This window comes from Oryctolagus cuniculus, chromosome X (assembly GCF_051225735.1).
Source record: "Oryctolagus cuniculus isolate XC-2025 breed Fujian yellow rabbit chromosome X, ASM5122573v1, whole genome shotgun sequence".
NCBI classification, from domain to species: domain Eukaryota; kingdom Metazoa; phylum Chordata; class Mammalia; order Lagomorpha; family Leporidae; genus Oryctolagus; species Oryctolagus cuniculus.
In genome coordinates, this window is record NC_142888.1 from 86,608,048 (window position 1) to 86,633,510 (window position 25,463).

General features: G+C 40.6%; 1 protein-coding gene across 10 annotated transcripts in view; it reads right to left on the bottom strand.

The window, feature by feature from the left end:
* Positions 1-1,955: 1,955 nt before the first annotated feature.
* The window catches only part of PWWP3B (PWWP domain containing 3B), a 39,786-nt gene continuing 16,278 nt past the window's right edge, over positions 1,956-25,463 (bottom strand). For 2 of the 10 annotated variants that reach the window (XM_008272838.5, XM_008272840.4), the window contains exons 2-5: positions 19,852-20,000; positions 10,589-10,694; positions 8,200-8,325; positions 1,956-5,665 (exon numbers count right to left, since the gene is read on the bottom strand). In XM_008272838.5, the coding sequence (XP_008271060.1) occupies positions 3,383-5,461 (2,079 nt within the window). In that variant the 5' untranslated portion in view covers positions 5,462-5,665; positions 8,200-8,325; positions 10,589-10,694; positions 19,852-20,000 and the 3' untranslated portion in view covers positions 1,956-3,382. Of the gene's footprint in view, positions 5,666-8,199; positions 8,326-10,588; positions 10,695-19,851; positions 20,006-22,156; positions 22,270-25,463 lie in introns of those variants that run through there. The other 8 variants (XM_070066712.2, XM_070066714.2, XM_070066711.2 and 5 more) reach the window with 7 other exon arrangements.

Below are 25,463 nucleotides of genomic sequence, written 5' to 3' on the forward strand. Positions count from 1 at the left end.
ACAACTGAAGCTAATGATAATGCATAAGCAAGGGTCTCTGTCATTGGTTTGATGTTTCAAACCTATTATTCCAAAAGTAATTAGGCATAATAGGGAAATTCAGGAATTATCTTAAGACGAGATGCAATTGTTTATATCAATGAAGCAAAAAAGAAGAAAATATTCAATTTGTATTTCTGAGAGAAATACATTAAAAATTTAAATTGCATTTGCTGATAATGGCTGCACAGGGAGCTAGATAGTGAACAAAGGAGAAAGAGCCCAGCAGGCTTCTTGCTGCAGCTCTGCTCCTCTAGTACCCCATCCCCTTCCATGCCAATCCAACATGGCTGCAGGGTTGAACCCCTTTCCCATCATGCACCTAAGCCTCACTTTCTCCATCATGCACAAGATGCCATGATGATGTGTATGCTGAGCTCCTCATGGAGTTGCCATGAAACCTTCCCAGAGACCACCACATGCACTAAAGCCCTGCCCGACCTTTGCCCCCGTTTGTATATTCTGTTAGGGCACCACACTCCACCCCAGAAAGGGGCAACTCAAACTTCAGTGGGGACAGCAGCAGCAGCACCAGCAGTTGCTCCTCTCCTTGTGGAAGGAGCCTGTCTGTACTTCTGTCCTGAGTGTGTACTCTCTCATTAATCTCTTTAAATAAACCCTGCTCTCATTCTTGCACTTTATGTCTCTGTTTTGAATCCATCACTCTTGCCTAGAAAAGAATTTGGGGACCTTCACACCCCTGTACCCCCCAGAACACTTGTTTGATATCTGACCATTGCTGTTTTCTGTAAAAGAAAAAATGAATGTGAAACATATTAAAATATTAGTCAACAGAAATATTAGAAAATAAAATGGTATTTTCCTTTGAAAATATTTGACGAATTGGTCCAGATCATCCAAGCTATTAAATTTGTATGCAAAGTACCACCAACAGTATTGTAATATTCTTTTAATGGTCATGAGATTAGTAGTTATGTCCTTTCATTCCTGATATTGTTAGTTTGTGTTTTCTATTTTTCTTGATTGCTTTGACTAAGACCTTATCAAATTTATTGATCTTTGCAAAGAACAAGCTTTAGGTTTCATTGACTTATTATTTTATTATTTTCAGCTTTATTGATTTCTATTGTTTATTTTCTTTCTTCTGCCTGTTTTTGATTTAGTGTGGTTTTTATTCCCTAGTTCCATAAGGTGAAAATGTAGGTTATTGATTTTAGCAGGAGAGATGGGGGAAATGTGTGTAATTGCTATCTACAACAGGAAACTTACTTTCAATACTTTGTTCATACGAATGTTTAAATGTTTAATACATATTGATACAGTAGTGCCTACTTATATTTTATCATATGTATGTATATATTTACTGCTAGTTGTCTTAGCCTGAATGTCCATAAAAGAGAGCCTGATACAAATACTTCTATGTGAATATCTGCTTAGAATGGTAATTTATATATTTATTTATTTATTAAATATTTATTTATTTTAACTTGAAAGTCAGTTACACAGAAAGAAAAGGAGAGGCAGAGAGGGAGAGAGAGGAGAGAGGTTTTCCAACCGCTGGTTCACTCCCCAGATGGCCACAATGGCCAGAGCTGCACCGATCCGAAGCCAGGAGCCAGGAGCTTCTTCCCTGTCTCCCACGTGGGTGCAGGGGCCCAAGGACTTGGGCCATCTTCTACTGCTTTCCCAGGTCATAACAGAGAGCTGAATCAGAAGTGGAACAGCCAGGACTCAAACTGGCACCCATATAAGATACCAGCACTGCAGGCAGTGGCTCTACCTGCTACGCCACAGCACCAGCCCAAAGATGGTAATTTATATTGTGTGTTAAAATAATGGCAGCTACAGAAAACAAAAATTCCAAACAATTTGTGTGTGTGTGTGTGTGTATTTTAACTTACACAAACATCTCTTAGGTAGCTGCAATATCTGAAGCATGACATGCACATCCAAAGTGAAGAATATAATGATTTTATTGAAAGTCAAAACATCAAACTTTTATAAATTTCACATAAACATGTAGCCATTTAAACACATAAAAAGAGCCCAAAAGTGACAGATGTCTCATTATAAGCGGTCAAAATAAAGACAGGTGCATGTTAAGCCTTCAGCATTTCTTTTACCATCAAGTTTTTAAAATAAACTAGCTTTCCTAACATTTATTCTCACAAAAGTCTATTTCAAGTGAAAATAAATGATCCATTGCCTTCAGATTTTAATGGTTTATATTTAACCATATTTGGAAAACTGTCACATTTATTCAAATGGAGGCATTTTCTGTGACTTTATTTTAAGTTCCCACATTCTGGTCCATCTACAACTGCAAGTAGTGTGGAATGATTTATAAGTTGGTGTTTACATTATTGGAACGAGTTGGAACTATTCTATGGAGAAGCCAGATAAAAAAGCTTGCTTGGTTTGAGACATATTTGGAGATAAAAGACTTGGAACATGGCACTTGCTTTTTCTACAGTTTATATAAAACTAGATGGGCTCATAAGCAGTCACCCTGGCTCACATAACTAGGTTGGCCAGGTCCTGAATACAATGACTCTAGCTGCCTTCTACATCTGGTCAGAGAACTACATTGAGAAGATCCACTCATAGTTATGGAGACAGCCAGGAGCCTGTCCGTTTCAAGAAAGTGTTTAGCCTTTGAAGGAGAGACTCCCCAAAATGGAATTTCAGGGAAGTGTAGAATAAACAATCCTGCTCAAGGTTCAAGGCTGTCAGAATTATTTTCTGCATGCTGAGATGTTATTCACACATGTATAGACTACATGCAAATAATTCTTTTTTTGTATTTCAGATTTTTTTGCAAAAGCAATTCTAGTTAATTATAATATATAGCAAAGCTTATCTATCTTTGGTTCTAGGTCTCAGAGATTTTTTTTCCAAAAATAAATAGGCATAGCAATAAAAATAATTCAACTATCTTAAGAGAAAACTGAATATCTTATAAAAAGCAAAAAATATATAAGTGCTGTTTCTTAGACTTTTTTCTAATTATCTTGCTTAATATCTAATACCAGTGCAATTTTAATATTAAAATGACTGTGCACATTGTATTTACCTATACAGCATAGAAACAAAAATATCGTAAAACCAAATAGTACTTTCCCTTAAAAATTATTTATGCACTATGCATTCTAAAAATGTATGGAAAAGCAAATTGCTGAAATGCTGGCAAAATTGACTTTGAGAAAGCATAATCAAAGGAAGTGAAGATGTAATGATACCCACAGATCCCAGAGATAAAAATAAAAAAAAAAACACATTACTCAAAGTCTCCAGTTCTCAGAAATGTAGAGAATTTTCAGAGATTTTTCAAAGAAATAATATCTATGAAAGCATATTGTTATGATTTGGACTCTCAGGAGATTTAATGAGCTTCCTTTGTTAATGGTTTCCGTCTCTTTTCAAATAAGATTTTTGAATCAAATAATTCTCTTTCCCTATAGCCTAGAGATGGTCCTTTTAGATACTTTGCTTCTGCTGCTTTGTAATCTAACCCATCAACAGCTGAGATTGAACAAATAATTGCTTCGGGTAGAAGGACTTCCAGGATAAATTTAATTTTATCATGTTTTATGAGAGTCATCATTTTTTCATCTACTTGATTGCAGACTCCTTGTAAATATTTCACCACTTCATCCAACTGATCGTCATCCTCAAAGTATGTTTCAATACAGGGTGAGAATCTCTTTGCATTCAAAAATGATTTCAGCCATCTGGATCCTTTTGTGCCATTTAAAATGGACTGAAGATGGTCTTCTGTTCCCTTTGCATTCACAATGAAGTCCACAAGGTTTTTGTTGGCTCTGTCTCGTGCAGCCTTCATTCGGTCAGGAAGAATTTTCTGGAAGGACATTTTCTTGGTCTGGGAAGTCACAGTCATGTGTTCCACAGCATCTTCATTATGCAGCTTTGGAAATATATTCCGGAAGGTCTCCTGTTTGACTACTTTCCTAACTGGATAGCTAATATCAGCAGCATAATACTCAAAGAAAGAGCCTGCGAAAGAACCACAACCTATTCGAACTCTGTAGTCACAAATCAGTGAGATGCACCAGTCAATACTTTCGCTGTAATCTTCCCTGGCTTTATCCACTAATGTTTGCTTCTCTTTACAGTCAAATTTCTTTAATCTTCTGAAGGATACTCTCACGCCTTTCTTTTCAGGAGTCATGTTTGCCTCAACGAAAAGCACACTTGCTTTCCTTTCTTTTCGCCTGATGCTTTTTACCACTGCTGGCCAATAAGGATATTTTTGATATTTAAACCAGACTATCATTCCTGTTTCAAAGGAACGCTTCTCATACTGAAAAATGAAGCGTGGAAGTTCTTCTTCTTCCTCGTCGTCAGCTAATATGGAATCAATGATAGAATTTAGGTGCAATGATTTGTCAGAAGCTTGAAATTCCTCAAGATCATCAAAATCCAGTCTCTCAAGATTCCTTTCTCTATTCGCAACAAGTGCACAGGCCAGGGCAGGGTTAGGGGCACTAGCAGAGACCTGGTCTTCCCATGAACAACTCCCAGTGGATGTTGTAGCACCCACCTCAGATTCTACAGAAGGCTGATTCTGGCTGGGCTCTAAGCATGGATTCGGATTAGAAGGACCTTCACCTGGATCTTCAATATTCTCTGAGAAGGTAGAACATTCAGAGGAATCAGGTAGGGGCCCTGGGCACACGTCTTGTGGCTCCTCTTTCAAAGCTTTGGGTGTAAAGAGAGTATCTGATGGCAGATCTGGAAGACATTTCTCTTCTTTCGCATACACATCCTCCTCTTTGACTGTGGAATGAACGGGCATAAGTGAAATATCAATCTTTTTCTTGTCTTCTTTTTCATCTTCATCTTCGGAACGTGAAGGGAAAGTCTGGCCCCAGCTAGAGTCCAGCAATGGCTTTGTTTCCATTTCCCCTGGAATAATACTGCTGGTTGTGTGCACCTGTGATTTATCATCCGCCAGGGAATCATTCTCTGGAGATACTAACAAGGATGCTGGGTTTTCACTTTCCTCAAGGTATTTCGGTAAGTCTCCTTCATGCTTCCGATACTTCTTCTGAGGCGGTGAATCGGACAGCTTTTGCTGCGCGTTTTCAGCTAGGGTAGCAGTCTCTTCTTCACCTGAAATGCTTGCTTCACTCAAATTTGGTCTCTCATTCAGAATATCCAGTGCCACTTTAAGTGCTCTTCCATAGGCTGTCTCATCCCTAGGTGAAGCACCGGCCTCTGACTGCACTGCTAGTGAGGAGGCAATGGCTTCAATCTGAGATTTGTTTAGGAGCTTTGTTTCTGAGCTGTCTACTATAATTTTTTCTTCTAGTGAGAGTATTTGAACTTCTAGGGAAAATGTCTTTTTTCTCTTACTGTTTGGTGATGTTTCATAACTGGACAAAACCTTTGCTGGCCACAACTGGTCTTTCCAATTGCACAGGACATACTCAGCATCCATTATGATTTAGATCCGTGTACTGATTGCTTATTATCAGTGGATGGGGTGGCTAGCTAACCTTGTCACTGCTAATGCAGGTGCTACCAAAAACAACACTCTCAACAAATGCTCTTTTGTTTTCTGACAACAAAAATTAGTTTGTAGGCACTGTTCTTCTTCACCTCAGTTTCCAAAAGGTACTTGAACACGTTGTTTGGGACAATCCTAGACAATACAGAAATAGGGGAAAGGAATACCATCAGCAAATAAAATTATTTTGTCAGAATAGGAGGTGAACAACTGCAGATAGAGAAGAGATAAAAGAGAATGTTAAGTGCAACCTTGGTCAGAGGGGAAAAGGGGTATGTGTAGGGGGGTGGTGGGGAATAAGGACTAGAAATGCAATTTTACAACATGTCAACATCAAGAACCTCCCCTTATCACAGTGCTTGTTTGTGAAGCAGTGAATGTGTACACATGCCAGCAGAAGTGGGAGAACTTAGTGGGGGCGGTGTCAGGGACTCTAGTTATGTTATTGAACACTTTGGTACCTTTGTGCTCCCATGGATATACTTAATGGCAGTGGCCCTCCAAAGTTACCATGCATGAGAATCATTAGGAAGACTTGTTGAATCTCCAGGCTTCCTCCTAAGAATTTAATTCATATCTGACTTGAACTCAAAATTAGTGAAATCAGCTAGTCCCCAAAAGACAAACATCGTATGTTTTCTCTGATACGTGGTAGTTAATACAGAATACAAAAAATTGTATAGGACTGAAAGGGACACCTTGTGACTTGATTGTTGTTTTTAGCCCTTGTGCATACTCCTGTTGGAACTGTGGTCTTTCTACTTTTTCCTACTTGAATGCTACGGTTAGTGGTGCATTAAGCCTATGATTATAGAGTGGGCTGAAATTATGTTTTTGCAAAAATCAAAGAAACAAAAGAAAGGAAGGAAGGAGGGGGATTGAGGGAGAGAGAGTGAAGCAGGGAGGGCAGTATGATTATCTTCTTAGCAGTGTACCTATGAAATCTATTCTTTTTATATTAATGACAATTTTAAAAACCTGATAGAAAAGAAAAATAGGCAAAGCTACAACAACAAAACCAAAAATTTTTATATTTCTAATAAGTTCTCAAATGATTGTGGTGCTGCATGTCTAAGAACTTTTAAGAAGCACTGTTTTGCTGAACACACGATTTTATAATTTTAAGCTGCAAGTGTTTTGCTATTCACTCAAAAAAAGCAGACAAAGACAATAGAGTTTATATTTCCTAGACACAGACAACATTATAATGACACTGCTTTTTAAGTTTAAGTTTAAAGCAGAAATCCAAATGAGTGCTATGACCACTTATTTTTTAGTTATTTATTTATTTGAAAAGCAGAGAAAAGAGGAGGAGGAGGGGGAGAGAGAAAGGGAGGGAGTGAGACAGAGAGGGAGAGACAATCTCCCATCTGTTGATTCATTACCCAAATGGTCATAAGAGCCAGGTCTGTGCTAGGCCAAAGCCAGGAGCCTGGAACTCTGCTGGTCTGCCAAATGGGTGGCAGGGGCCCAAGTACTTGGGTCATTTTTCAGCGGCTTTCTGCGTGCGTTAGCAGGAAACTGGATCAGAAGATCAGCCCAGACACAAACTGGCACTCCAATATGGGAAGCTGGCACGTTGCAAGCACTGACTTAACCTGCTATGGCAAAACAACTGGCCCCTACGGTCACTTACTGAATAGAGTAGTAATCAAAGAATGGAGAATCAGACCATTGGCTGAAACATCAGGGGAACTCCTATAGACCCCCTAGCATGATTTCTTCACAATGATTTAATGTGTGAGACTCTTTCTATTTTTATTTTTTAATTTTAATTTAATTTTATTTGTTTTTTTGACAGGCAGAGTGGACAGTGAGAGAGAGAGACAGAGAGAAAGGTCTTCCTTTTGCCGTTGGTTCACCCTCCAATGGCCGCCGCAGCCAGCGCGCCATGGCCGGCGCACCGCGCTGATCCAGTGGCAGGAGCCAGGTGCTTATCCTGGTCTCCCATGGGGTGCAGGGCCCAAGCACTTGGGCCATCCTCCACTGCACTCCCGGGCCACAGCAGAGAGCTGGCCTGGAAGAGGGGCAACCGGGACAGAATCCGGCGCCCCAACCGGGACTAGAACCCGGTGTGCCGGTGCCGCAAGGCGGAGGATTAGCCTAGTGAGCCGCGGCACCGGCCCAGAGACTCTTTCTAAAAACTAGAAGTTATGAGTTTTAATCATAAAATGTTATATAGTTGCAGAACAGAGAGTAAAATGAATCATACCCTACATTCCCAACCTAACATGATTTTAATATGCAAACATGGTCTTTAATTTAAAATGCTATGACTGGGCCAGCAATGTGGCACAGTAGGTTAAGTCACCACCTGTGATGCCAGTATCCCATATGAGTGCCTGTTTGAGTCCTGGCTACTTCACTTCCCATCCAGCTCCCTACTAATGTGCCTGGAAAGGCAACAGATGATGGCCTAAGTGCTTGGGTTTCTGCCACGTACATGGGAGACCTGGATGCAGTTTCAAGTTCCATGCTTCAGCCTGGCCCAGCCCTGGTCATTGAGGCCACTGGGGGAAACTAGGTGATGAAAGATATCTCTCTCTCTCTGTAACTCTGTCTTTCAAATAAATAAATAAATAAATAATTTTTAAAAATGCTGTGACTGTAGAAAAAGAGAAAAATACATTATCTCTCAGAACTGTTTCATAAGATGGGAAGAGTCTTACCCTCTGCCGGGGACTGTGGTAGCAGAGCCTTCGCCCCGTGCGGCCCCTCTGTGGGTACACAGCCTTTCTGGACCTCAGATGATATCACGTGCCGATTTCCCAGGTCACAAGTGTCTGATATTTGTCCTAAAGGAATACAGGGGAAAAACCATTTAAATGGAAAAGTGTAAAGAAATTTCCCTACCAAAACTCTAGCAGGGACTCCATTCACAAACATAGGAACAAGCTGAAACCTCACCCATGATGTATATGCCCTGTTTGCTGTCCTTTTTGTCCTTACACTAAAAATGCTTGCTGTGACACAATTATGATATGTAGTTCACCCTGAAATCATCACTCTCAGGAAAAGTATGAGAGAAGGGAAGTATACTTATCTTGTATCTACTATGAGGCAGGTTCTAGATTTTCTGTTTGAATCCTTATAGCAGTGGTAAGGTAGATTTTTTTCTTCTTTATACATATATTTTAATAAACTAATAATTGCACTGTTATGTATTATCTGATAGTCTAATAATATAAAATAAGTTCGTTGCTTTGTTTACCTCTTCATAAAAAATGGTTGCCTGGAGAAAATGTAGGACATTTTGCAAGCGCCATCTTGTGACTGAAACCTGAATTTCAGCCTGCACTTGAGTTTATAGGCATAAACTCACTAATCAGATCCTTGCTATTGGAGAAGGATGCGAATTACTTCCAACCAGCCAGCAGCTTTCTCAGGCTTCTAGAATTCTCTATTCTAAACTTAAGGGTTTTGTTGTGTGAGATTATAATATGATCATAATGTCTTAACTACAATATTTCTGATGATAAAAATATCCAATTGCCTATTAAAATTGAAAAGATGCAGAAAGCAATATAAAGAAGAAAGTACAATGCTATGTAAAATATCCAGTATGAAGATTTTCTATATATCTTTCCAGATTTTTGGCATATATAGATGAATGTGTACCATTTCATAGTATCTTCAGATCCCACTCAAGGGCCTGCCTTGAACATCATTCTAAATGAAATATTTTCCAGGTGATTTTAAATAAATTTCATTAAATAAGGGCTGTCCCAAGTTTATAACATTTAATTTGATGTTTTCCCTGAAGATATAAAATGTATATATTAATAATTTTAAAAATAGAGAACAGTAAAGCTATCCCTGTCTCTTCAACTCTACAAACGATCCTGTTGATAACTTTGCGGGTTATGCTTTTCCAAATTTGGTTACATATATTGTAGCAGTAGACATATGTTATACTAACACACATATTTGTGCTTATTCTTATACTAATACACATATTTATGATTTTACATGCTATTCTGTAATTTTCTTTGCTTACTTTCTGAGATTTCTCTGATATTTTTAAGCCACCATATGGAGAGGTTCCTGCTTCAATTTACCAGATGCATTTAATGGCTGCACCATGCCATCTAATATCTTTCAAACTGCTTCTAGAAATAAATTAAATTATCTCTCTGCATCACTCTTAAACATACACTACATAGACAAATGGGTTTTGCTGACCTCATCCTCATCTGTGGATTGAAAGAATGAATTGCAAGGAGGACACATGAATGGCTGTCCTTGACACAGCAACCAGGCTACCCATTTAATCAGGTCCAGGAAAATTGCCACTATTGGGAAAAGGCGGGGGTGTTGGGAGCTTGTGTGTGCGTTGTGTGCCTATGAGCATTTCTGTATCTGGAACAAAATGGGTACACTGTTACAGCTTCATTTTTGCTTCGTAATTATAAAATTAATCACGGGGAAATCTACTCCAAAAATGCAGAAACAGGTTAAAAAAATTGAAGTAGCAACCTGACCATTCAGAAATGCTGAATGTTAATATGGGAATGGGGGATTTATTTTTCTCCAGAGTTTGTTCCAATCATATATGTATACTTGTACAGGCATATGTTACTGCAAGAGTCTTCATTCAACCTTATACTTGATCCCTTCTCCGGGCACAAGTACACGTGACACATACAGAGTCTTTCTATGCATCAATCCATTTATAGAAATATGTCCTCTATGCTGTCAAATACTTCTACCAGTTATTTTTCTGTATAAATTAATAATTGTTTAAAAATTCAAACAATAGCAGAATGTCTAGTAATAAAAACATGGAATGCCAAGTCAATAAATTAGCATGAATGGCCCTCCTGCACTAAAGCCTTAATTTAGAGGCTGTAATCTGATCACCCCTTCTCCCACTGTGGACTTATAAAGCACTGGGAGACAGAAAAATTCCAGAGGATTAATTCCTTCAAAATGCCAGCAATTCTCTCAAACCCACACATTGTTCTGACTGCTCCAAGACTGCCATCCCTATTTTTCTCCTTTTTACTCTGGGGCCCTGAGAAGTCACTAGAAAATAACCAAATTTAAGACAGCCATTACCTTGAAGCTTCTTGTCAGCTGCAGCCTGGTGAAAAGCAGCTCCTCCCCCAAGACTGGTCAGGCACAGCTCCCTTCCCAGCTGCTCAGAGCACGCTCCGCCCCCTGGCTGGGATGAAGAGCAGAAGTCCCCCCGCCCCAAATTAGAGGTGGGAGAAATGCCAAGAGAAATCATTGCAGTGTTGTAGAAATGTTCCTTTTAAAAGAACTTTAAAGTGAAATGGCAACAAGTGTCTGTCTATTTTCCATTCAAACCCTAAGAGTGGGTGATTTCTTGAAGAAAGGAGGTAGCAAATTGCTTTCTCTTGTATTAAAAATCCAGATAAAATGTTCCCTACATGTATTGTTTTCTTTCCTTCTCTGGCATCTAATAGCTACAGCTGAATTTAAAACTCAGCTGGACAAAGCTCCATTAAAACAGTCCACTAATATTGGTTGGGACTGCACTAAATTTGTGCATTATTTAAAGGAGCACTGACTTTTTAGAATTCTCTTTTTTGTTTCCAGGGCATGGATGACTCTCCTTTTATTCAAGTCTTCCCTTAAACCCTTCAGCAAAGTTTCAGATTCCTTTTCACACGTGGTTATTTCTGACTAGAAGCTGAAAAGCATTGGTTTAGCAGGAAAATAGCCATTTCACATGTCCTCATCAATAATTAACCATTCATTCTTCATGTATATACATGGATATATGTGAAGAATGAATATATGTATACATGAACATACATATATACATGGAGAACGTGTATATATATGTACATTCTTCATGTATACACATAAAGAATGAATTCATGTATATACATGAAGAATGTACATATATACATAAAGAATGTATATATATGAATTTTTGTACATATATACATAAAGAATGTATATATGAATTTATTCTTCATGTATACACATGAAGAATGTACATATATATACATGAAGAACATATATATATGACGAATGAATTGTCTTTCTGCCACAGGAAGTTTTCCATTTCAATCTTTCACAGACTTCTGTTATTTTTATGCTGTTTTACAACCGTGTATCATATTTATAATGAATAGGACAGAAACGTCTATTTACTCACTCAATTTCACTATTTGCATTTTTCCTCACTGGCAGAAGCCCAGCTGTATTCAAGGTAATAGTATCAGCTCCTATAACATAACTTTTCCCAGACTCCCTCACTGTAAGCCATGGCCATGTGATGGAAGTTCTTGCCAAAGAATGCAAGCAGAAATTGCTGTGAAAATTCTAGAGAAAGCATTGCCAAAGAGGATAAAAACCAGCTTAGACTTCTTTTCACTTTCCCCCTTTATTTTCCTTCCTACAATTTGACAGTGATAGAGTTTGGAAAGTCATTCCAGACTAAGAAGTGCCTTAAGAAAAGGATGTAGCTCACTAAAGATGGATGATCATGAGCACCTGAATAGTGGGACCACTTCATTACAATCTCCTGCGTTCAATGGAAGAACAATCTTTTTTTTTTTTTTTGACAGGCATAGTGGACAGTGAGAGAGACAGAGAGAAAGGTCTTCCTTTTTGCCGTTGGTTCACCCTCCAATGGCTGCCGCGGCTGGTGGAACTAGAACCCGGTGTGGCGGCGCCGCAGGCGGAGGATTAGCCTATTGAGCTGCAGAGCCGGCCTATTTTTGTCTATTTTCTATATTGCACATAAGTCAGGAAATGTTATATCACCTCACCAGTTTCCAAACAACATGCAAAGGAAAAGATTAATTAAATGCATAATATTTTATATTCACTGCTTTGTAGAAGGAACTGGAGAATAACTGATAATAATAAATGCGAAAACTATATTACTACAGTGATGATAGGTTATATTACAGCTAAAATAATACCTCATATCTACGAAAATTTTCTATATACCAGGCACTGTTCTCAGTACTTGACATATTATCTCATTTAATAATTGCATGGTTGTTTCAAGGAGTAAAGGCCCACAACTGATTCATTCTGCATAAGAAGAGTATTATTATTAAGAATAATGACAATGATAATAGATGCCAAAGTGTTTTTTTTTTAAATCATGTGCCAGGCACTCCACAAAGTGCTCTATATACATCATCCCACTAGATTTTCACAAAATCTTGTTAGACAGATACCATGGTTTGAAAGTGTTCCCCAATGTTGATGTGTTGGAAACTTAATCTCCAATGCAACCATGTTGAAAAATGAGACTTTAACATTTATTTATTTATAGAGAAGGGCACACACACACACACTCCCCAAATGGCTTCAACGACCAGAGCTGCACCAATCCGAAGCCAGGAGCCAGGTGCTTCCTTCTGGTATCCCATGCAGGTGCAGGGGCCCAAGCACTTGGGCCATCCTCCACTGCTTTCCCAGGCCATAGCAGAGAGCTGGACTGGAAGAGGAGCAGCTGGGACTAGAATCGGTGCCCACAGGAGATGCTGGTGCCAAAGGCGAGAGAGAGGGAGAGAACTTCTATTGACTTGCTTACTCCCCAAATGCCCTCACGGGCCCGTCTGGGACTAGTCAGAAAGCTTGAACTTAATCCAGGTCTCCCACATGAATGGCAAGTACACAACTACTTGAACCATCACCTGCTATCTCCCAGGATGCACATTAGCAGGAAGTTTGAGTCAGGGGCTAGAGAAGGAGCCTGAAATCAAATCCAGGCACTTTGCCATGAGATGTGGGTATTGTTTTAACTGTCATCTCAACAGTTAGGACAAATGACCACCCCAGGAGAAATGAAATTTTTAAGAAGTGATTAGGACATGGGAATTCTGCTCTCGTTAATGAATTAATGCTGCTATTGCAGAAGTGGGTTACTTATCAGGAGAGAGAGTTGCTGATGAAAGGATGAGTTAAGTACCTCCCCACCCCCACACACATAAATGTCATGACTCAGCAAGAAAGCCCTCATCAGAGGTGACTCTTCAACCTTGGATTTCCTAGCCTCAAGAACCAAGAGCTAAATAAACTTCTAGTGTTTGTAAATCTCAGGCATTCTGAGACTGCAACATTAAAGAAAGTAAGACAGAAAATTAGTATCCAGAGGTGGGGTTCTTGCTATAAACAAATACTTGACAATGTGGAGGCAGGTTTGGAACCAGATAATGGGTTGAGGCTGGATGAATTAAGAGGGACGGGCTAGAAAAATCTTAGGCTGCTGTGACTTGAGCATTAATGGAGATTCTGGTGAGGGCTCAGGAGAAGAAGACAGCTGTGGGGAAAGTCTCAGTCTTAGAGATAACATACATGGTCATGATCAGGATACCGGGAGAAGTATGGCCAGTAAAAGGCATTCTGAGAAGATCTCAGACTGAAACGAAGAACAAGGTTTCAGCAGTTGCATTAAAGGCTATCGTTATACTGTTGCAAAAAAAAAACCCTGGCAGAATTCTGCTCCTGCATCTCTGTTCTAGAGCTTTATGGAAGGCATTCATTCAGATTGACACAATAGCCTATCCAGTTGGAGAACTATCTAAGCAGAAAAGTGAGGAACTGCAGGACTTCCTCTGACTGCTTACAGTAAAATAGACAAGATTTAAAGATGGAGTCTATCATTAAAAGGGAAGCAGAGAAGAAAGATTGGAAAATCTGTATACTTGTTATATATAAAAAGGCATATTTTAGAGGAGAAAAGTAAGGCTCTGGCCAGATGGGTGAATGAATGAATGAATCTGAAATAGTTATGTATTTAGAGTCACTGGGTCTTAAAAGAGTGGTGTACCTGATTCTGCACATAACCCACCTCTGTACCTCTCTATCTCTCATTCTATATCCAGTTGGCTAAGACACGGGTCTAACATAACATGACATCATCATGGGAGTGATTGACTAACCATCATTTTTGCCAGATTATACTGATTAGAAACAAGGCATCCTATCCCTAACCCAAGGCACAAGTTCTATCCACATTCAAGGGGATAAGATTATAATAGGATGTGTCTGCTACAATAATGTATGATTCCATTCATATGGCATTTTCAAACAGCTAAAAATATAGCAATGGTATAAAGATCAGTGTTATCAGGTGCTACAGGTGGGAAGGGTGTTCCTATACACGGATAGCACAAGGAAGTTGTGAGGGTGATGGAACTCTTCTGTCTTTTGATTGGGGGAGGTGTGGTTATATGAACCTATATTTACGTTAAAAATAAGAGAACTATAAACTGCAAAAGGACACTTATAAATGTGGTACTTTAAGGTGTAGTTTTAACATATAATAATTCACATTTTGAAAATTTAAGTTGGAAATGCAGTAATAATATTATATAAAAAGCAATTCTTCATCAGTAAGCTTTAGAAACTATCTGCACTTTTAATGACCACAAAATAACTACCATGCATTCACTATTTAAAAGGCACCAGTTCCACTTCCACTTAGGATAGAAAAAGCCATATGAGAATGTCACCCATAAATAAGCAATTACAAATTATGAGATAACATACAAAATCATAACTTTCCTTGAGTCCATCAGAGAACTTAGTTAAACTGAATTCCAAAGGGCAACCAGTCCCTTTAAGGGCAGACAGACAGAAGGTACCACTTCGCCTTGGCCACAGTATAGAGGCAAAAGCTACTGTCATGCAAGCAGGTAAAAAGAAATCAGCTGAGGGGCATGTGTTTGGGCTAGTGCTTAAGGTACCCACATCCCACACTGGAGTACCTGGATTCAATAACTGGCTCTGAATCCTGACTCCAGCTTCCTGGGGAGTCAGCAAATGATGGTTCAAGCAGTTGGGTTTCTGCCACCCACGTGGGAGACCTAGACTGCTTCAGTAATTTTGGGCATTTAGAGAGTGAACCAATGGATGGGAGCCTCTACCATCTCTCTCTCTTTTTTTTTTTTTCTTGACAGGCAGAGTGGACAGTGAGAGAGAGAGAGACAGAGAGAAAGGTCTTCCTTTTGCCGTTGGTTCACCCTCCAATGGCCGCCGCGGCTGGCGTGCTGCGGCCAGCACATCGCGCTGATCCGAAGCCAGGAGCCAGGTGCTTCTCCTGGTCTCCCATGGGGTGCAGGGCCCAAGCACTTGGGCCATCCTTCACTGCACTCCTGGGCCATAGCAGAGAGTTGGCCTGGAAGAGGGGCAACTGGGACAGAATCCGGCACCCCGACCGGGACTAGAACCTGGTGTGCTGGTGCCACAAGGTGGAGGATTAGCCTATTGAGCCACGGCGCCGGCCACCATCTCTCTTTCTATCTCTATCTCTCGCCATTCTCTGCCTCTCTCTCTTAAATAATTATAAAAGAATCAGCTGAGATTTTAATGAATTCTTAAAGGTAAAGCATGGATTGTGTCAATTTGCAATATCTGGAACCTCCACTGCCAAGTTTTGTTTTTTTTTTTTTTTTTTCATGGTCCTTAACCAGAAACTCACAAAAATGAGTGCGGACAAAGAGAGGACATAAAAGAGCCCATATCACTGGCTCAGGTGTGCAGGAGGCAATCAACTGTTGCAAGGAACAGACACATGGATTCAAATACTTAAACCCTTCAATCATGGAGATCAAAAGCCTTAAGCAACTAGGCTAAAAGAGGCACACTGTCTCTTCCTGGACTCAGGCAATAATCTATTGCTTCTAGGGTAGAAGCAAAATTCGTCTTCCTGGGGAGAGAGTGACAAGAAACTCTCCCATCCTTAGGACAAAGGCATGAATCAATCCATTGCTGTTGGAGAAGTAGAAGCAAAAACTTTGGGCCTTTGAACCTTTTAGGTCTAGGATCTTAAAAGGATAAGAAGTTCTAATCAATATGATAAGGCTTGAAAATGAATGAATGGCATATGGATTGGAAAGAAGTACAACTGCAGATAGCATGATGAACTATGTAGAAAAATCCCAATGCGTTTACCAAATGAAAGCTATTGACTTACTCAGCAAGTTTAACAATATCACTAGATTCAAGGTCAATATAATTCACCTTACTTCTATACCAAAAACACTCTTGGAAGTTGAAAAAAAATCTTTTACAATATCATCAAAAACAGAAAATACTAAAGGAGGATAAAGCCAACAAATATGTGCAAGATTTGTGTGCTGAAGACATAAACTACTGAGAGATATTAAAGCACACCTATCTAAATAAACAGAGAAATACATCATGTTCATTGAGCAACATACTCACTAGTTTTAGGATATACTAGCTCCTAAATCATATCTATAGGCTCACTGAATCTCGACCAAAAATCCTAGTAGCCTTTTTTTAGAAACTGAGAAATCTAAAATGCATATGGAAAAACAAATAAACCATAACAGTCAAACCAATTGTGAGAAGGAAATACAAAAGCTGCAAGACCCACACTACCCGATTTCAAGACTAAAGTAATCAAGATAGTGTGTTATTGGCATAAGATTGGCATGTACATCAACAGAGCAAAAAGACCAGAAAATATGGACCATAGATGTTTTTTTTGCAAAGGTAATTAAATGAAGAAATAAGGTATTTCCAACAAAAAGTGCTGGAACACCATACATCATATGTGAAATATGTTCTTCTCAAAACCATTAACTAAGGCTATACAAAAATGAATTTAGGGGCCGGTGTTGTGGCACAGTGGGTTAAAGCCCTCGCCTGCAGTATCGGCATCCCATATGGGCTCCAGTTCAAGTCCCGGCTGCTCCACTTCTGATCCAGCTCCCTGATAATGCACCTGGGAAAGCAGCAGAAGATGGCTTAAGTCCTTGGGCCCCTGCACCTATATGAGAGACCCAGAGGAGGCTCCTGGCTCCTGGATTTGGATCTGCTCAGCTCCGGCTGTTGTGGCCACTTGGAGAGTGAACCAGCAGATGGAGGACCTCTCTCTCTCTCTCTCTCCCTCTACCTCTCTCTGTAACTCTTTCAAATGAATCTTAAGAAACATATATTGCAAGGTTAAAGTAATTTTTTAAAGTTCAGTGACAGTTCAAATATATAGCAAGAGGTAGATATGCACACAGGAAGAAAGGGAAAAGGAAGCTGTACAAAATGATCCTCATAAGAGCTGATGATATACATGATTCACTGGCACACTTGGCTATAGCTTAGAAATGAATCCGTGAACCCTCAACTTAGGAAAATGCTTAGATCGCTGAACTGTGTTTGACTGTCTGGTTTAACCAGAGCATTATTTGAGAGGGCTCTACTGCCTTAGGGTTACTGATTTTCTCCTTCTGTGGCTTCTGCATATCCTCCTAAAGGTCACAGGTAAGCTTTAATAAAGAGCTCTGAATGGGTGACACTAGAGGATCCCCATTTAAAGACAAGAGGTAAGGAACAATAATGCTGGAGAAGACATAGAAAAAACTCACGGGCAGGTGTTGTGATGCAGCAAATTAAACCGTGTCTGAGAGCCTGGAATGGTGCCTCTCCACTGCTTCTGATCAGCTTCCTGCTACTGTGCTGGGAGCCAGCAGGTGAGGGTAGGCCCTGAGTACTTGGTTCTTGCTATCTGCAATGGAGACCAGGATGGAGTTCCTGGCTCCTGGCTGCAGCCTGGCTGAGGAGCAGTTGTTGCAGGCATTTGGAGAGCGAACCAGTGGATGGACAATCACTGTCTGTCTGTCTCTCCCTGTCACTATGACTTTTAAATAAATAAATACTTTTAAAATACCTGGCCCTCAGGGACCAGCGCTGTGGCGCAACGGGTTAACACCCTGGACTGAAACACCGGCATCCCATATGGCCGCTGGTTCAAGACCCAGCTGCTCCACTTCCAATCCAGCTCTCTGTTATGGCCTGGAAAAGCCACAGAAGATGGCCCAAGTCCTTGGGCCCCTGCACCCACGTGGGAGACCTGGAAGAAGCTCCTGGCTCCTGGCTCCTGGCTTCAGATCCGCTCAGCTCTGACCGTTGCAGCCATCTGGGGAGTGAACCAACAGATGGAAGACCTCTCTCTCTCTCTCTGTGTGTCTCTCCTTCTCTCTGTGTAACTCTGACTTTCAAATAAATAAATAAATCTTTAAAAAAAAAAAAACCCTGGGCTACAGACAGAGAAACATAGTATGGTTGAGGAAAGTACTTAAAATTAAAAAAAAAAAAGTAGTAGTTTTTTTTTTTTTTTTTGAATTTGAGAGAGAAAGTTTTAGTTACCCCTTGCTTGTTCACTCTCCAATTGCCTGTAACAAGTAGGGCTGGGCCAGGCTGTGGCCACGAGCCCAGAACTCCATCCAGGTCTCCCTCATGGGTGGCAGGGACCCAAGGACTTGACCCATCATCTGCTGCCTCCCACTGTGCACATTAGTAGGGAGCAGAAATTTGGAGAGGAGCTGAGACTTGAACCCAGGCACTCTGACGTGAGAAATAGTTGTATGAGGCTCTAGTATGTAACCCTTATAAAAGCTATCACATATAAGGGCTGTGTATGTGTGGGGGAGGGGAGATGGGCAGGAAGTGCTGCAGAGTATGTTGGGGACACCATTTCTTTTTTTTTGGTATTTTATTTATTTATTTATTTATTTATTTATTTTTTACACTTCCAAGAATATAATGATATTCCCTCCCTCTCTCCAGGTTTCTAGATGTTTATTCCAGGAGAATGTTCTTAAATTTTCTGAACTGCCAGTGCTGCCCTATCTACTCAAGGCAGGCAGACTCAGATGCAAAGGTCTGTCTCTCTGGACTGACTCAGATAACAATACAATAACCTTGCTACAAGGATGAGCTTAGTAGTCAGAGATTCAGAATTGCTGTCATGGCTACCCACCAGACAACGATCATTTTCTAGAATTTCTCAACAGACAGGTGGTTGAATGGGAAATACAAGTCCTCCATAAGTAGCCATCATTATGACCATTTGTATAATATCTTTATAGGGGATTAGCACCCAGATGTTCCTCAACTTACAATGGGCTTATAGCCTAGTAAACCCACCAGCAATAGAAAATACTTTAAGTCCAAAAATGTATTTAACACATTTTGGCATGCCAAAAAAAAAAAAAAGGAAAACCTCTCAAAAATATGAACGACATAGTACAGGGTGGAGTATCAGTCATCCACTCTCACGATTGTGTGTCTGACGGTGAGTCATGACTTGCTGTCACTACCATCCACCACATTACACTATATATTGCTAGCCAAGGAAAAGATCAACACTGCAATTTTGAAGTATCATGTCTACTGAATGCATATCCATTTTGCATCATTAAGGAAGCAAAATGGAGTGAGTGAGCCACCATAAGTTGGAGTCTATTTGTGGCTTTTAAATTAATATGCTGTTAAATGCAGAGCAGGGAGAAAAATATATTATACCTCAAGTTCTCAACGTGTTTTCAAGATGAGCTGTTTCATGAAATGGGAAGTCTTACCTTCTGTCAGCGAGATTGTGGTGGGTCTGGCCCTGTGACTCAGCAGAGCCTTCACCCCGCGGTGGCCCTTCTGGGGGTGCACAGCCTTTCTGGAGCTCAGCTGGGGTCACGTGCAGATTGCCAAGGTCACAGGTGTCTCTGATATAAACCTAGGCTTTCCAAAAGGAAGACAGGGAAAAAGACAAGTAAATAAAAAAAAACAAGTGTGAAGGAACTTCCCTAACGAGACTTGAGCAGACACTTCACTGGAAAACACGGGAACGAGCTGAAACCTTCATGGTGTAAATGCTGTGTCGGTTGCCATCGTCCTTAGACTATGAAATGCCCTCTGTGATAGATCATTTGGTTCATGTTGAAATCATCTCCCTCAGAAAACTATGAGGTGGAGGTGGAAGAGAAAGGAAATGACAATTGCCCTGTGTCTCCTATGGGACAGACTATGCAGCATCTTTTTTGTTTTCTGTTTGAATTCTCACATCAGTCCTTGGGTAGGGCTTTTTCTTCCAGACACACAGTTTTTTTTTCCAATGGAATTTCAATCACACTCTACGTGCTGTCTCAGTCTGCTAACACAAAAAATGCTTCATTGCTTTGTTTGCTCACTTCAGAAAAATAGTTGCCTGGAGAAAATTTAGGCTATCTGCTAAGCGCCACCTTGTGACTAGAACCGGAACTGTCACTACCAAGTCCTTTTGGGAGAAGGTGGGATAAAGGGTGGGAACTGCATCCTGCCAACCAGCAGCTTTCTCAGGCTTCTAGAATATACCATACTCAAATTTGGAGCTTTGTTATGCATTACACAAAAAATGGGATACAAATGTGTTCAACTTCCAATGGTCTGATTGTGAAAAAAAAAGTATATGCTCGCTGAATTTTGAAAACAATAGAAAAAGAAAGTATAATTCTGAAAAGAACATTATTCCCTGTATCTTCACAAGTTTTTCTTTGCAAACACTAATAAATGCATATAATTTTATGCCATCTTTTTAAAGGCGAGTTCATGGTTTGTACATTTTTCCCATCAATAAGGATTTTCTATGTGATTCTTTAATGAATCACATCAAATGCAATTTTCCCCCAACTTTGTAACATTTCATCTTATTTTTTCTGATAGTTAAAAATGGCAAGCTATGTATTAATACTTATTTAAAAACAGATATCAAAGCCACTTCTGACTTTCCAACAACTCAAACAATTCAGTTAGTAAGTTGCCTATTTTGTATTGATGTTGTCGCTTATCTCTAAATAACATAATGTGGTGCCTGACATTCTGAAATTTGCTTATTTTCACCTTGTACTCCTTCTGAGACATCTTTTCAAACCACTGCAGGTTCATACTTCTATTTGTCAGCCCTATAACGTTCCATGGTATGGATGTGCCATGTCACTTCACACTTTGAAGACTGCTTATGGAAATAAACTCAATCTATCTCACTCTTAAGGTGATATAGAGAAATGGCTCTTGCTGACCACAGCTGTGCCTGTGGCCTGAAGGGAAGAGTTGCAGGGGGGGACACACACAAGATTGTAGACCACGCAGCAAGCAGGCTACCCGTTTGATCAGGTCCAGGAAAATTTCCACCCCGCAAAAGACAAGAGGGGTAACTATGGGAGCGTGTCTGTGTGTGAGTCTCTGAATGTTCATGTGTCTGAAACAAAATGTGTATGTCATTCAGCATCATCTTGCCCTTCCAATTATAAAAAAAAGATCCTGGAATAAAGTAATTCTAAAATACTGAAGCCAGTTAAAAATAGATTTGAAAAATCCCAGTAATGTGAACACTCAGAGAAGCTCACTGTTACATGAGTCTAGTTCACCTCTATAAGGTAAATGCATCTAGATTTTTCACAAGTGTTATCACTCAACAACATGTCTGAACCCCTGTCCACGTTCATGTACACTTACATTTGTGTGTGTGTGTGCCATACACTTTATATGTTTACATTTTTTTTTATCAATGATTTTTGGGCTGAATAGTAAATGTTTGAATCAAAATATAATCCAATCTGTAATGAAGCTAGAAATAGGGAAGGCCACGTGAAAAATGAACATGAACGGCATGCCTCACTGAAGTCTTAATTTAGAAGCTGTAATCTGATCGCCCATTCCCATACTGTGGACTTGAAAAATATCGGGAGAAGCAAAAATTCCAGAGGATTCATTCCAACCCAGTAAAAGCAATTCAACCAAAACGATATTCCATTCCCATCTCTCCAGGCAACAATCTACTCTTTTTTTTTTCAATCTCAATACCAAGGCACGAAGAAATTCCCAAAAAATAACTAGCTTTAAGACAGCCATTACCTTGAAGCTTCTTGTCAGCTGCAGCCTTGTGAAATGCGGCCCCTCCCCCAAGACTGGCCAGACACAGTTCCCTTCCCAGCTGCTCAGAGCAGGCTCCGCCCCCTCCTAGGGATCTGGAAAGCAGGGGGGCCTTTCCCTCATTTAGAGGGAAGAGAATCACCAAGTTAAACTGCAACTCACTTAATGGGAAAGAATGTTCATTTTGAAAGCACTTGAAAGCAGAATGGCACCATGTGTCTCTTTGATTTACATTCAATCCTAAGGATGGGTGATTTCCTACCAAAAAAAAAGTACAAGTGCCTTTAGCATCAGTGAAGAACAGCTTTCACCTACTTTTCTTGCACCTACTTTTCAGGCACCTTCATTCTGGATTTTTAAGATCCAGCTGGGCGTATTCTATTAAAAAGATCCACTAGGTCCTTGTTTGTGATTGCAGTGAAGTTCTACATTACTTTGTGAAGAATTAATTCTTTACAGTTTTAATTCTTCTGGTCCTGGGACATGATCTCGCTCGCCCTCTCTCTATCTCCCCTTCTCTCTCCAGGTCTTCCCCTTTATTATTTCTAAAGATTAACAGTTTTTTCAACTAGAGTCATTGCAAAGTATAAAACACCAACTGAAATCCTTAAAGAGATATATACCTGAATATAGTGTAATCAAAAAAAAACCCTATGATAAAACATGATAAATCAAAGTTGAAAATAGAACAAACTTGATAAAATTGGTTTCAATCCAAAAACACCTGTAATCTAGGGTGCCTGCGCTGTGGCCTAGTGGGTAAAGCCGCCACCTACAGCACTGGAATCCCATATTGGTGCCAGTTAAGTCCTAGTTGTTCCTCTTCTGAACCAGCTCTCTGCTAAGGCCTGGGAAAGCAGCAGAATATGGCCCAAGTGCTTGGGCTCCTGCAGCCTTGTGGGAGACCTGGAAGAAGCTCCTGACTCTTGGTTTCTGCCTGGCCCAGCTCCAGCCATTGCAGCCATTTGGGGAGTGGACCAGAGGATGGAAGATTCTCTCTCTCTCTCTTTCAAATAATCCTTTTTAAAAATCTGTAATCTAAAGTAGCTCTTATGTAGTCATAAGAAACAAACAGCAAAGTAAAAAATCTGGGCAAAGAATATAGACAGGGGCTGGCGCTGTGGTGCAGAGGGTTAACGCCCTGGCCTGAAGCACCAGCATCCCATATGGGCACTGGTTCTAGTCCTGGCTGCTCCACTTCCTATCCAGCTCTCTGTTATGGCCTGGAAAAGCCACAGAAGATGGCTCAAGTCCTTGGGTGCCTGCACCCGCATGGGAGACCCAAAAGAAGCTCCTGGCTCCTGGCTTCAGATCAGCTCAGTTCTGGCCATTGCAGCCATCTGGGGGAGTGAACCAATGGAAGGAAGACCTCTCTCTCTCTCTGTCTCTCTCTCTCTCTCTACCTCACTCTGTAACTGTCTTTCAAATAAACAAAAGAAATCTTAAAAAAAAAAGAATATAGACAATTCACAATATTCTGAAGGAGTTATTCTCCCTCACTCCTGATATTTACTTCCTGTGAGAAAATCCCTGCAATGTGACTACAGAGATCTCTGTCCTTCTAGGCACAGTTGCAAACCTCAAGGCTGTTTGGGTCGATGTGATTAAACTTGATGTTCTGTTATAAGGCTTATTTAATTATCACAACAGTCAGTGCCCTGCAAGTGCAAGTTACCTGCTTCTGTACTAGAGTGGACACCTTGGCTTCCATCTACAAATCCATTTGTTTTATTCATTTGTTCAGTGGAGAAAGGGAGGTGCTATTTATTTGGACTCCTCAAAACCCAAATATTCAAAGTAAAAATCCAAATTCATCAATGCAAAGAAAAAGGTAGCCACCTTCCCTAACGATCAAAGATGCAAGAAGAAACAGTAATTGAAATGTCATGTTTCTATCTAAGGTGACTGACAAAAATGCCAAGAAATGCTACTATGAACATTTAACAAGGGAACAAGGAAACAGGCACCCTTTTCTATGTCCGAAATCCCAAAGCAGGGAAGAGGGCAAGAGAAAAGCCGAGTCAAAGTTTATGTGACTCATGGGACTTGCGGGGTAAGCCGCTTCCTGTCACACTGGCATCCTATATCAGACCACCAGTTCAAGTCCCAGCTGTTCAGGTTCCAATCCAGCTCCCTGCTAATGCTCCTGGGACAGCAGTGGAAGATGGCCCAAGTCCTTGGGCCCCTGCACCCATGTGGGAGACCCAGATGTAGTTCCAGGATGCTGGCTCCAGCCTCAACCAGCCCTGGCCATTGCAGGCATTTGGGGAGTGAACCAGGGAAGAGACGATTTTACTCTCTGTCACTGTCTCCTTCAAATAAGTAAATCTTAAAAAAAATAATCTGACTTCAAAACAGGAGTGTGCTCTCTGTCCACCAGTACTTACCATCTTCTGGATTCAGAATCTAATCTCTTTGGTAGAACCAAGGATGATGGGGCTGACGCTGTGGTGCAGCGGGTCAACACCCTGGCCTAAAGCGCCGGCATCCCATATGGGCACCAGTTCAAGTCCTGGCTGCTCCACTTTCCATCCAGCTCTCTGCTATGGCCTGGGAAAGCCGTAGAAGATGACCCAAGTTCTTGGGCCCCTACACCGGTGTAGGAGACCTGGAAGAAGCTCCTGGCTCCTGGCTTCAGATCAGCACAGTTCTGGCTGTTGCAGCCAACTGGGGAGTGAACCATCGGATGGAAGACCTCTCTCTCTCTCTCTCTGTCTCTCTCTCTCTCTGCTCCTCTTCTCTCTCTGTGTAACTCTTTCAAGTAAAAAATAAATAAATCTTTTTTTAAAAAAGAACCAAGGATGATATCATTTACTTTCATATTAGGAAGAAAGTTATGAATATCACCGCACAGTGAGTGTTGCCTAATTTGCTATCTCTGCTGGTAAACACACTGGGAACTAAAACCATCTTCAAGAACCACCAGACTTATCCATGAACTCTCTCTTTCTCCTACATTGGCGAGTGCTGTACTTCTGCACTGTCGGTATCTGCATGATCACATTCACTTGGCCTCAGAGTAGTTATGACATCTCTTCCATGTTAGAGGGGCCCGATGGGAACTTATCCGTCAGATACAGCTCTTCCCATTCAGGGGCTGCAAATCAGTTGGGATGCTGTGCAGTGCCCCCACCTTTTAAACAACATTTATTTATTTGGAAGTCAAAGTTCTAGGGAGAGAGAGAGAGAGAGAGAGAGATCTTCCATCTCCTGGTTTACTACCCAAATGGCCTCAACAGCTGGGGCTGGGCTAGGTGGTAGCCAGGAGCCAAGAGCTTCTTCGGGGTCT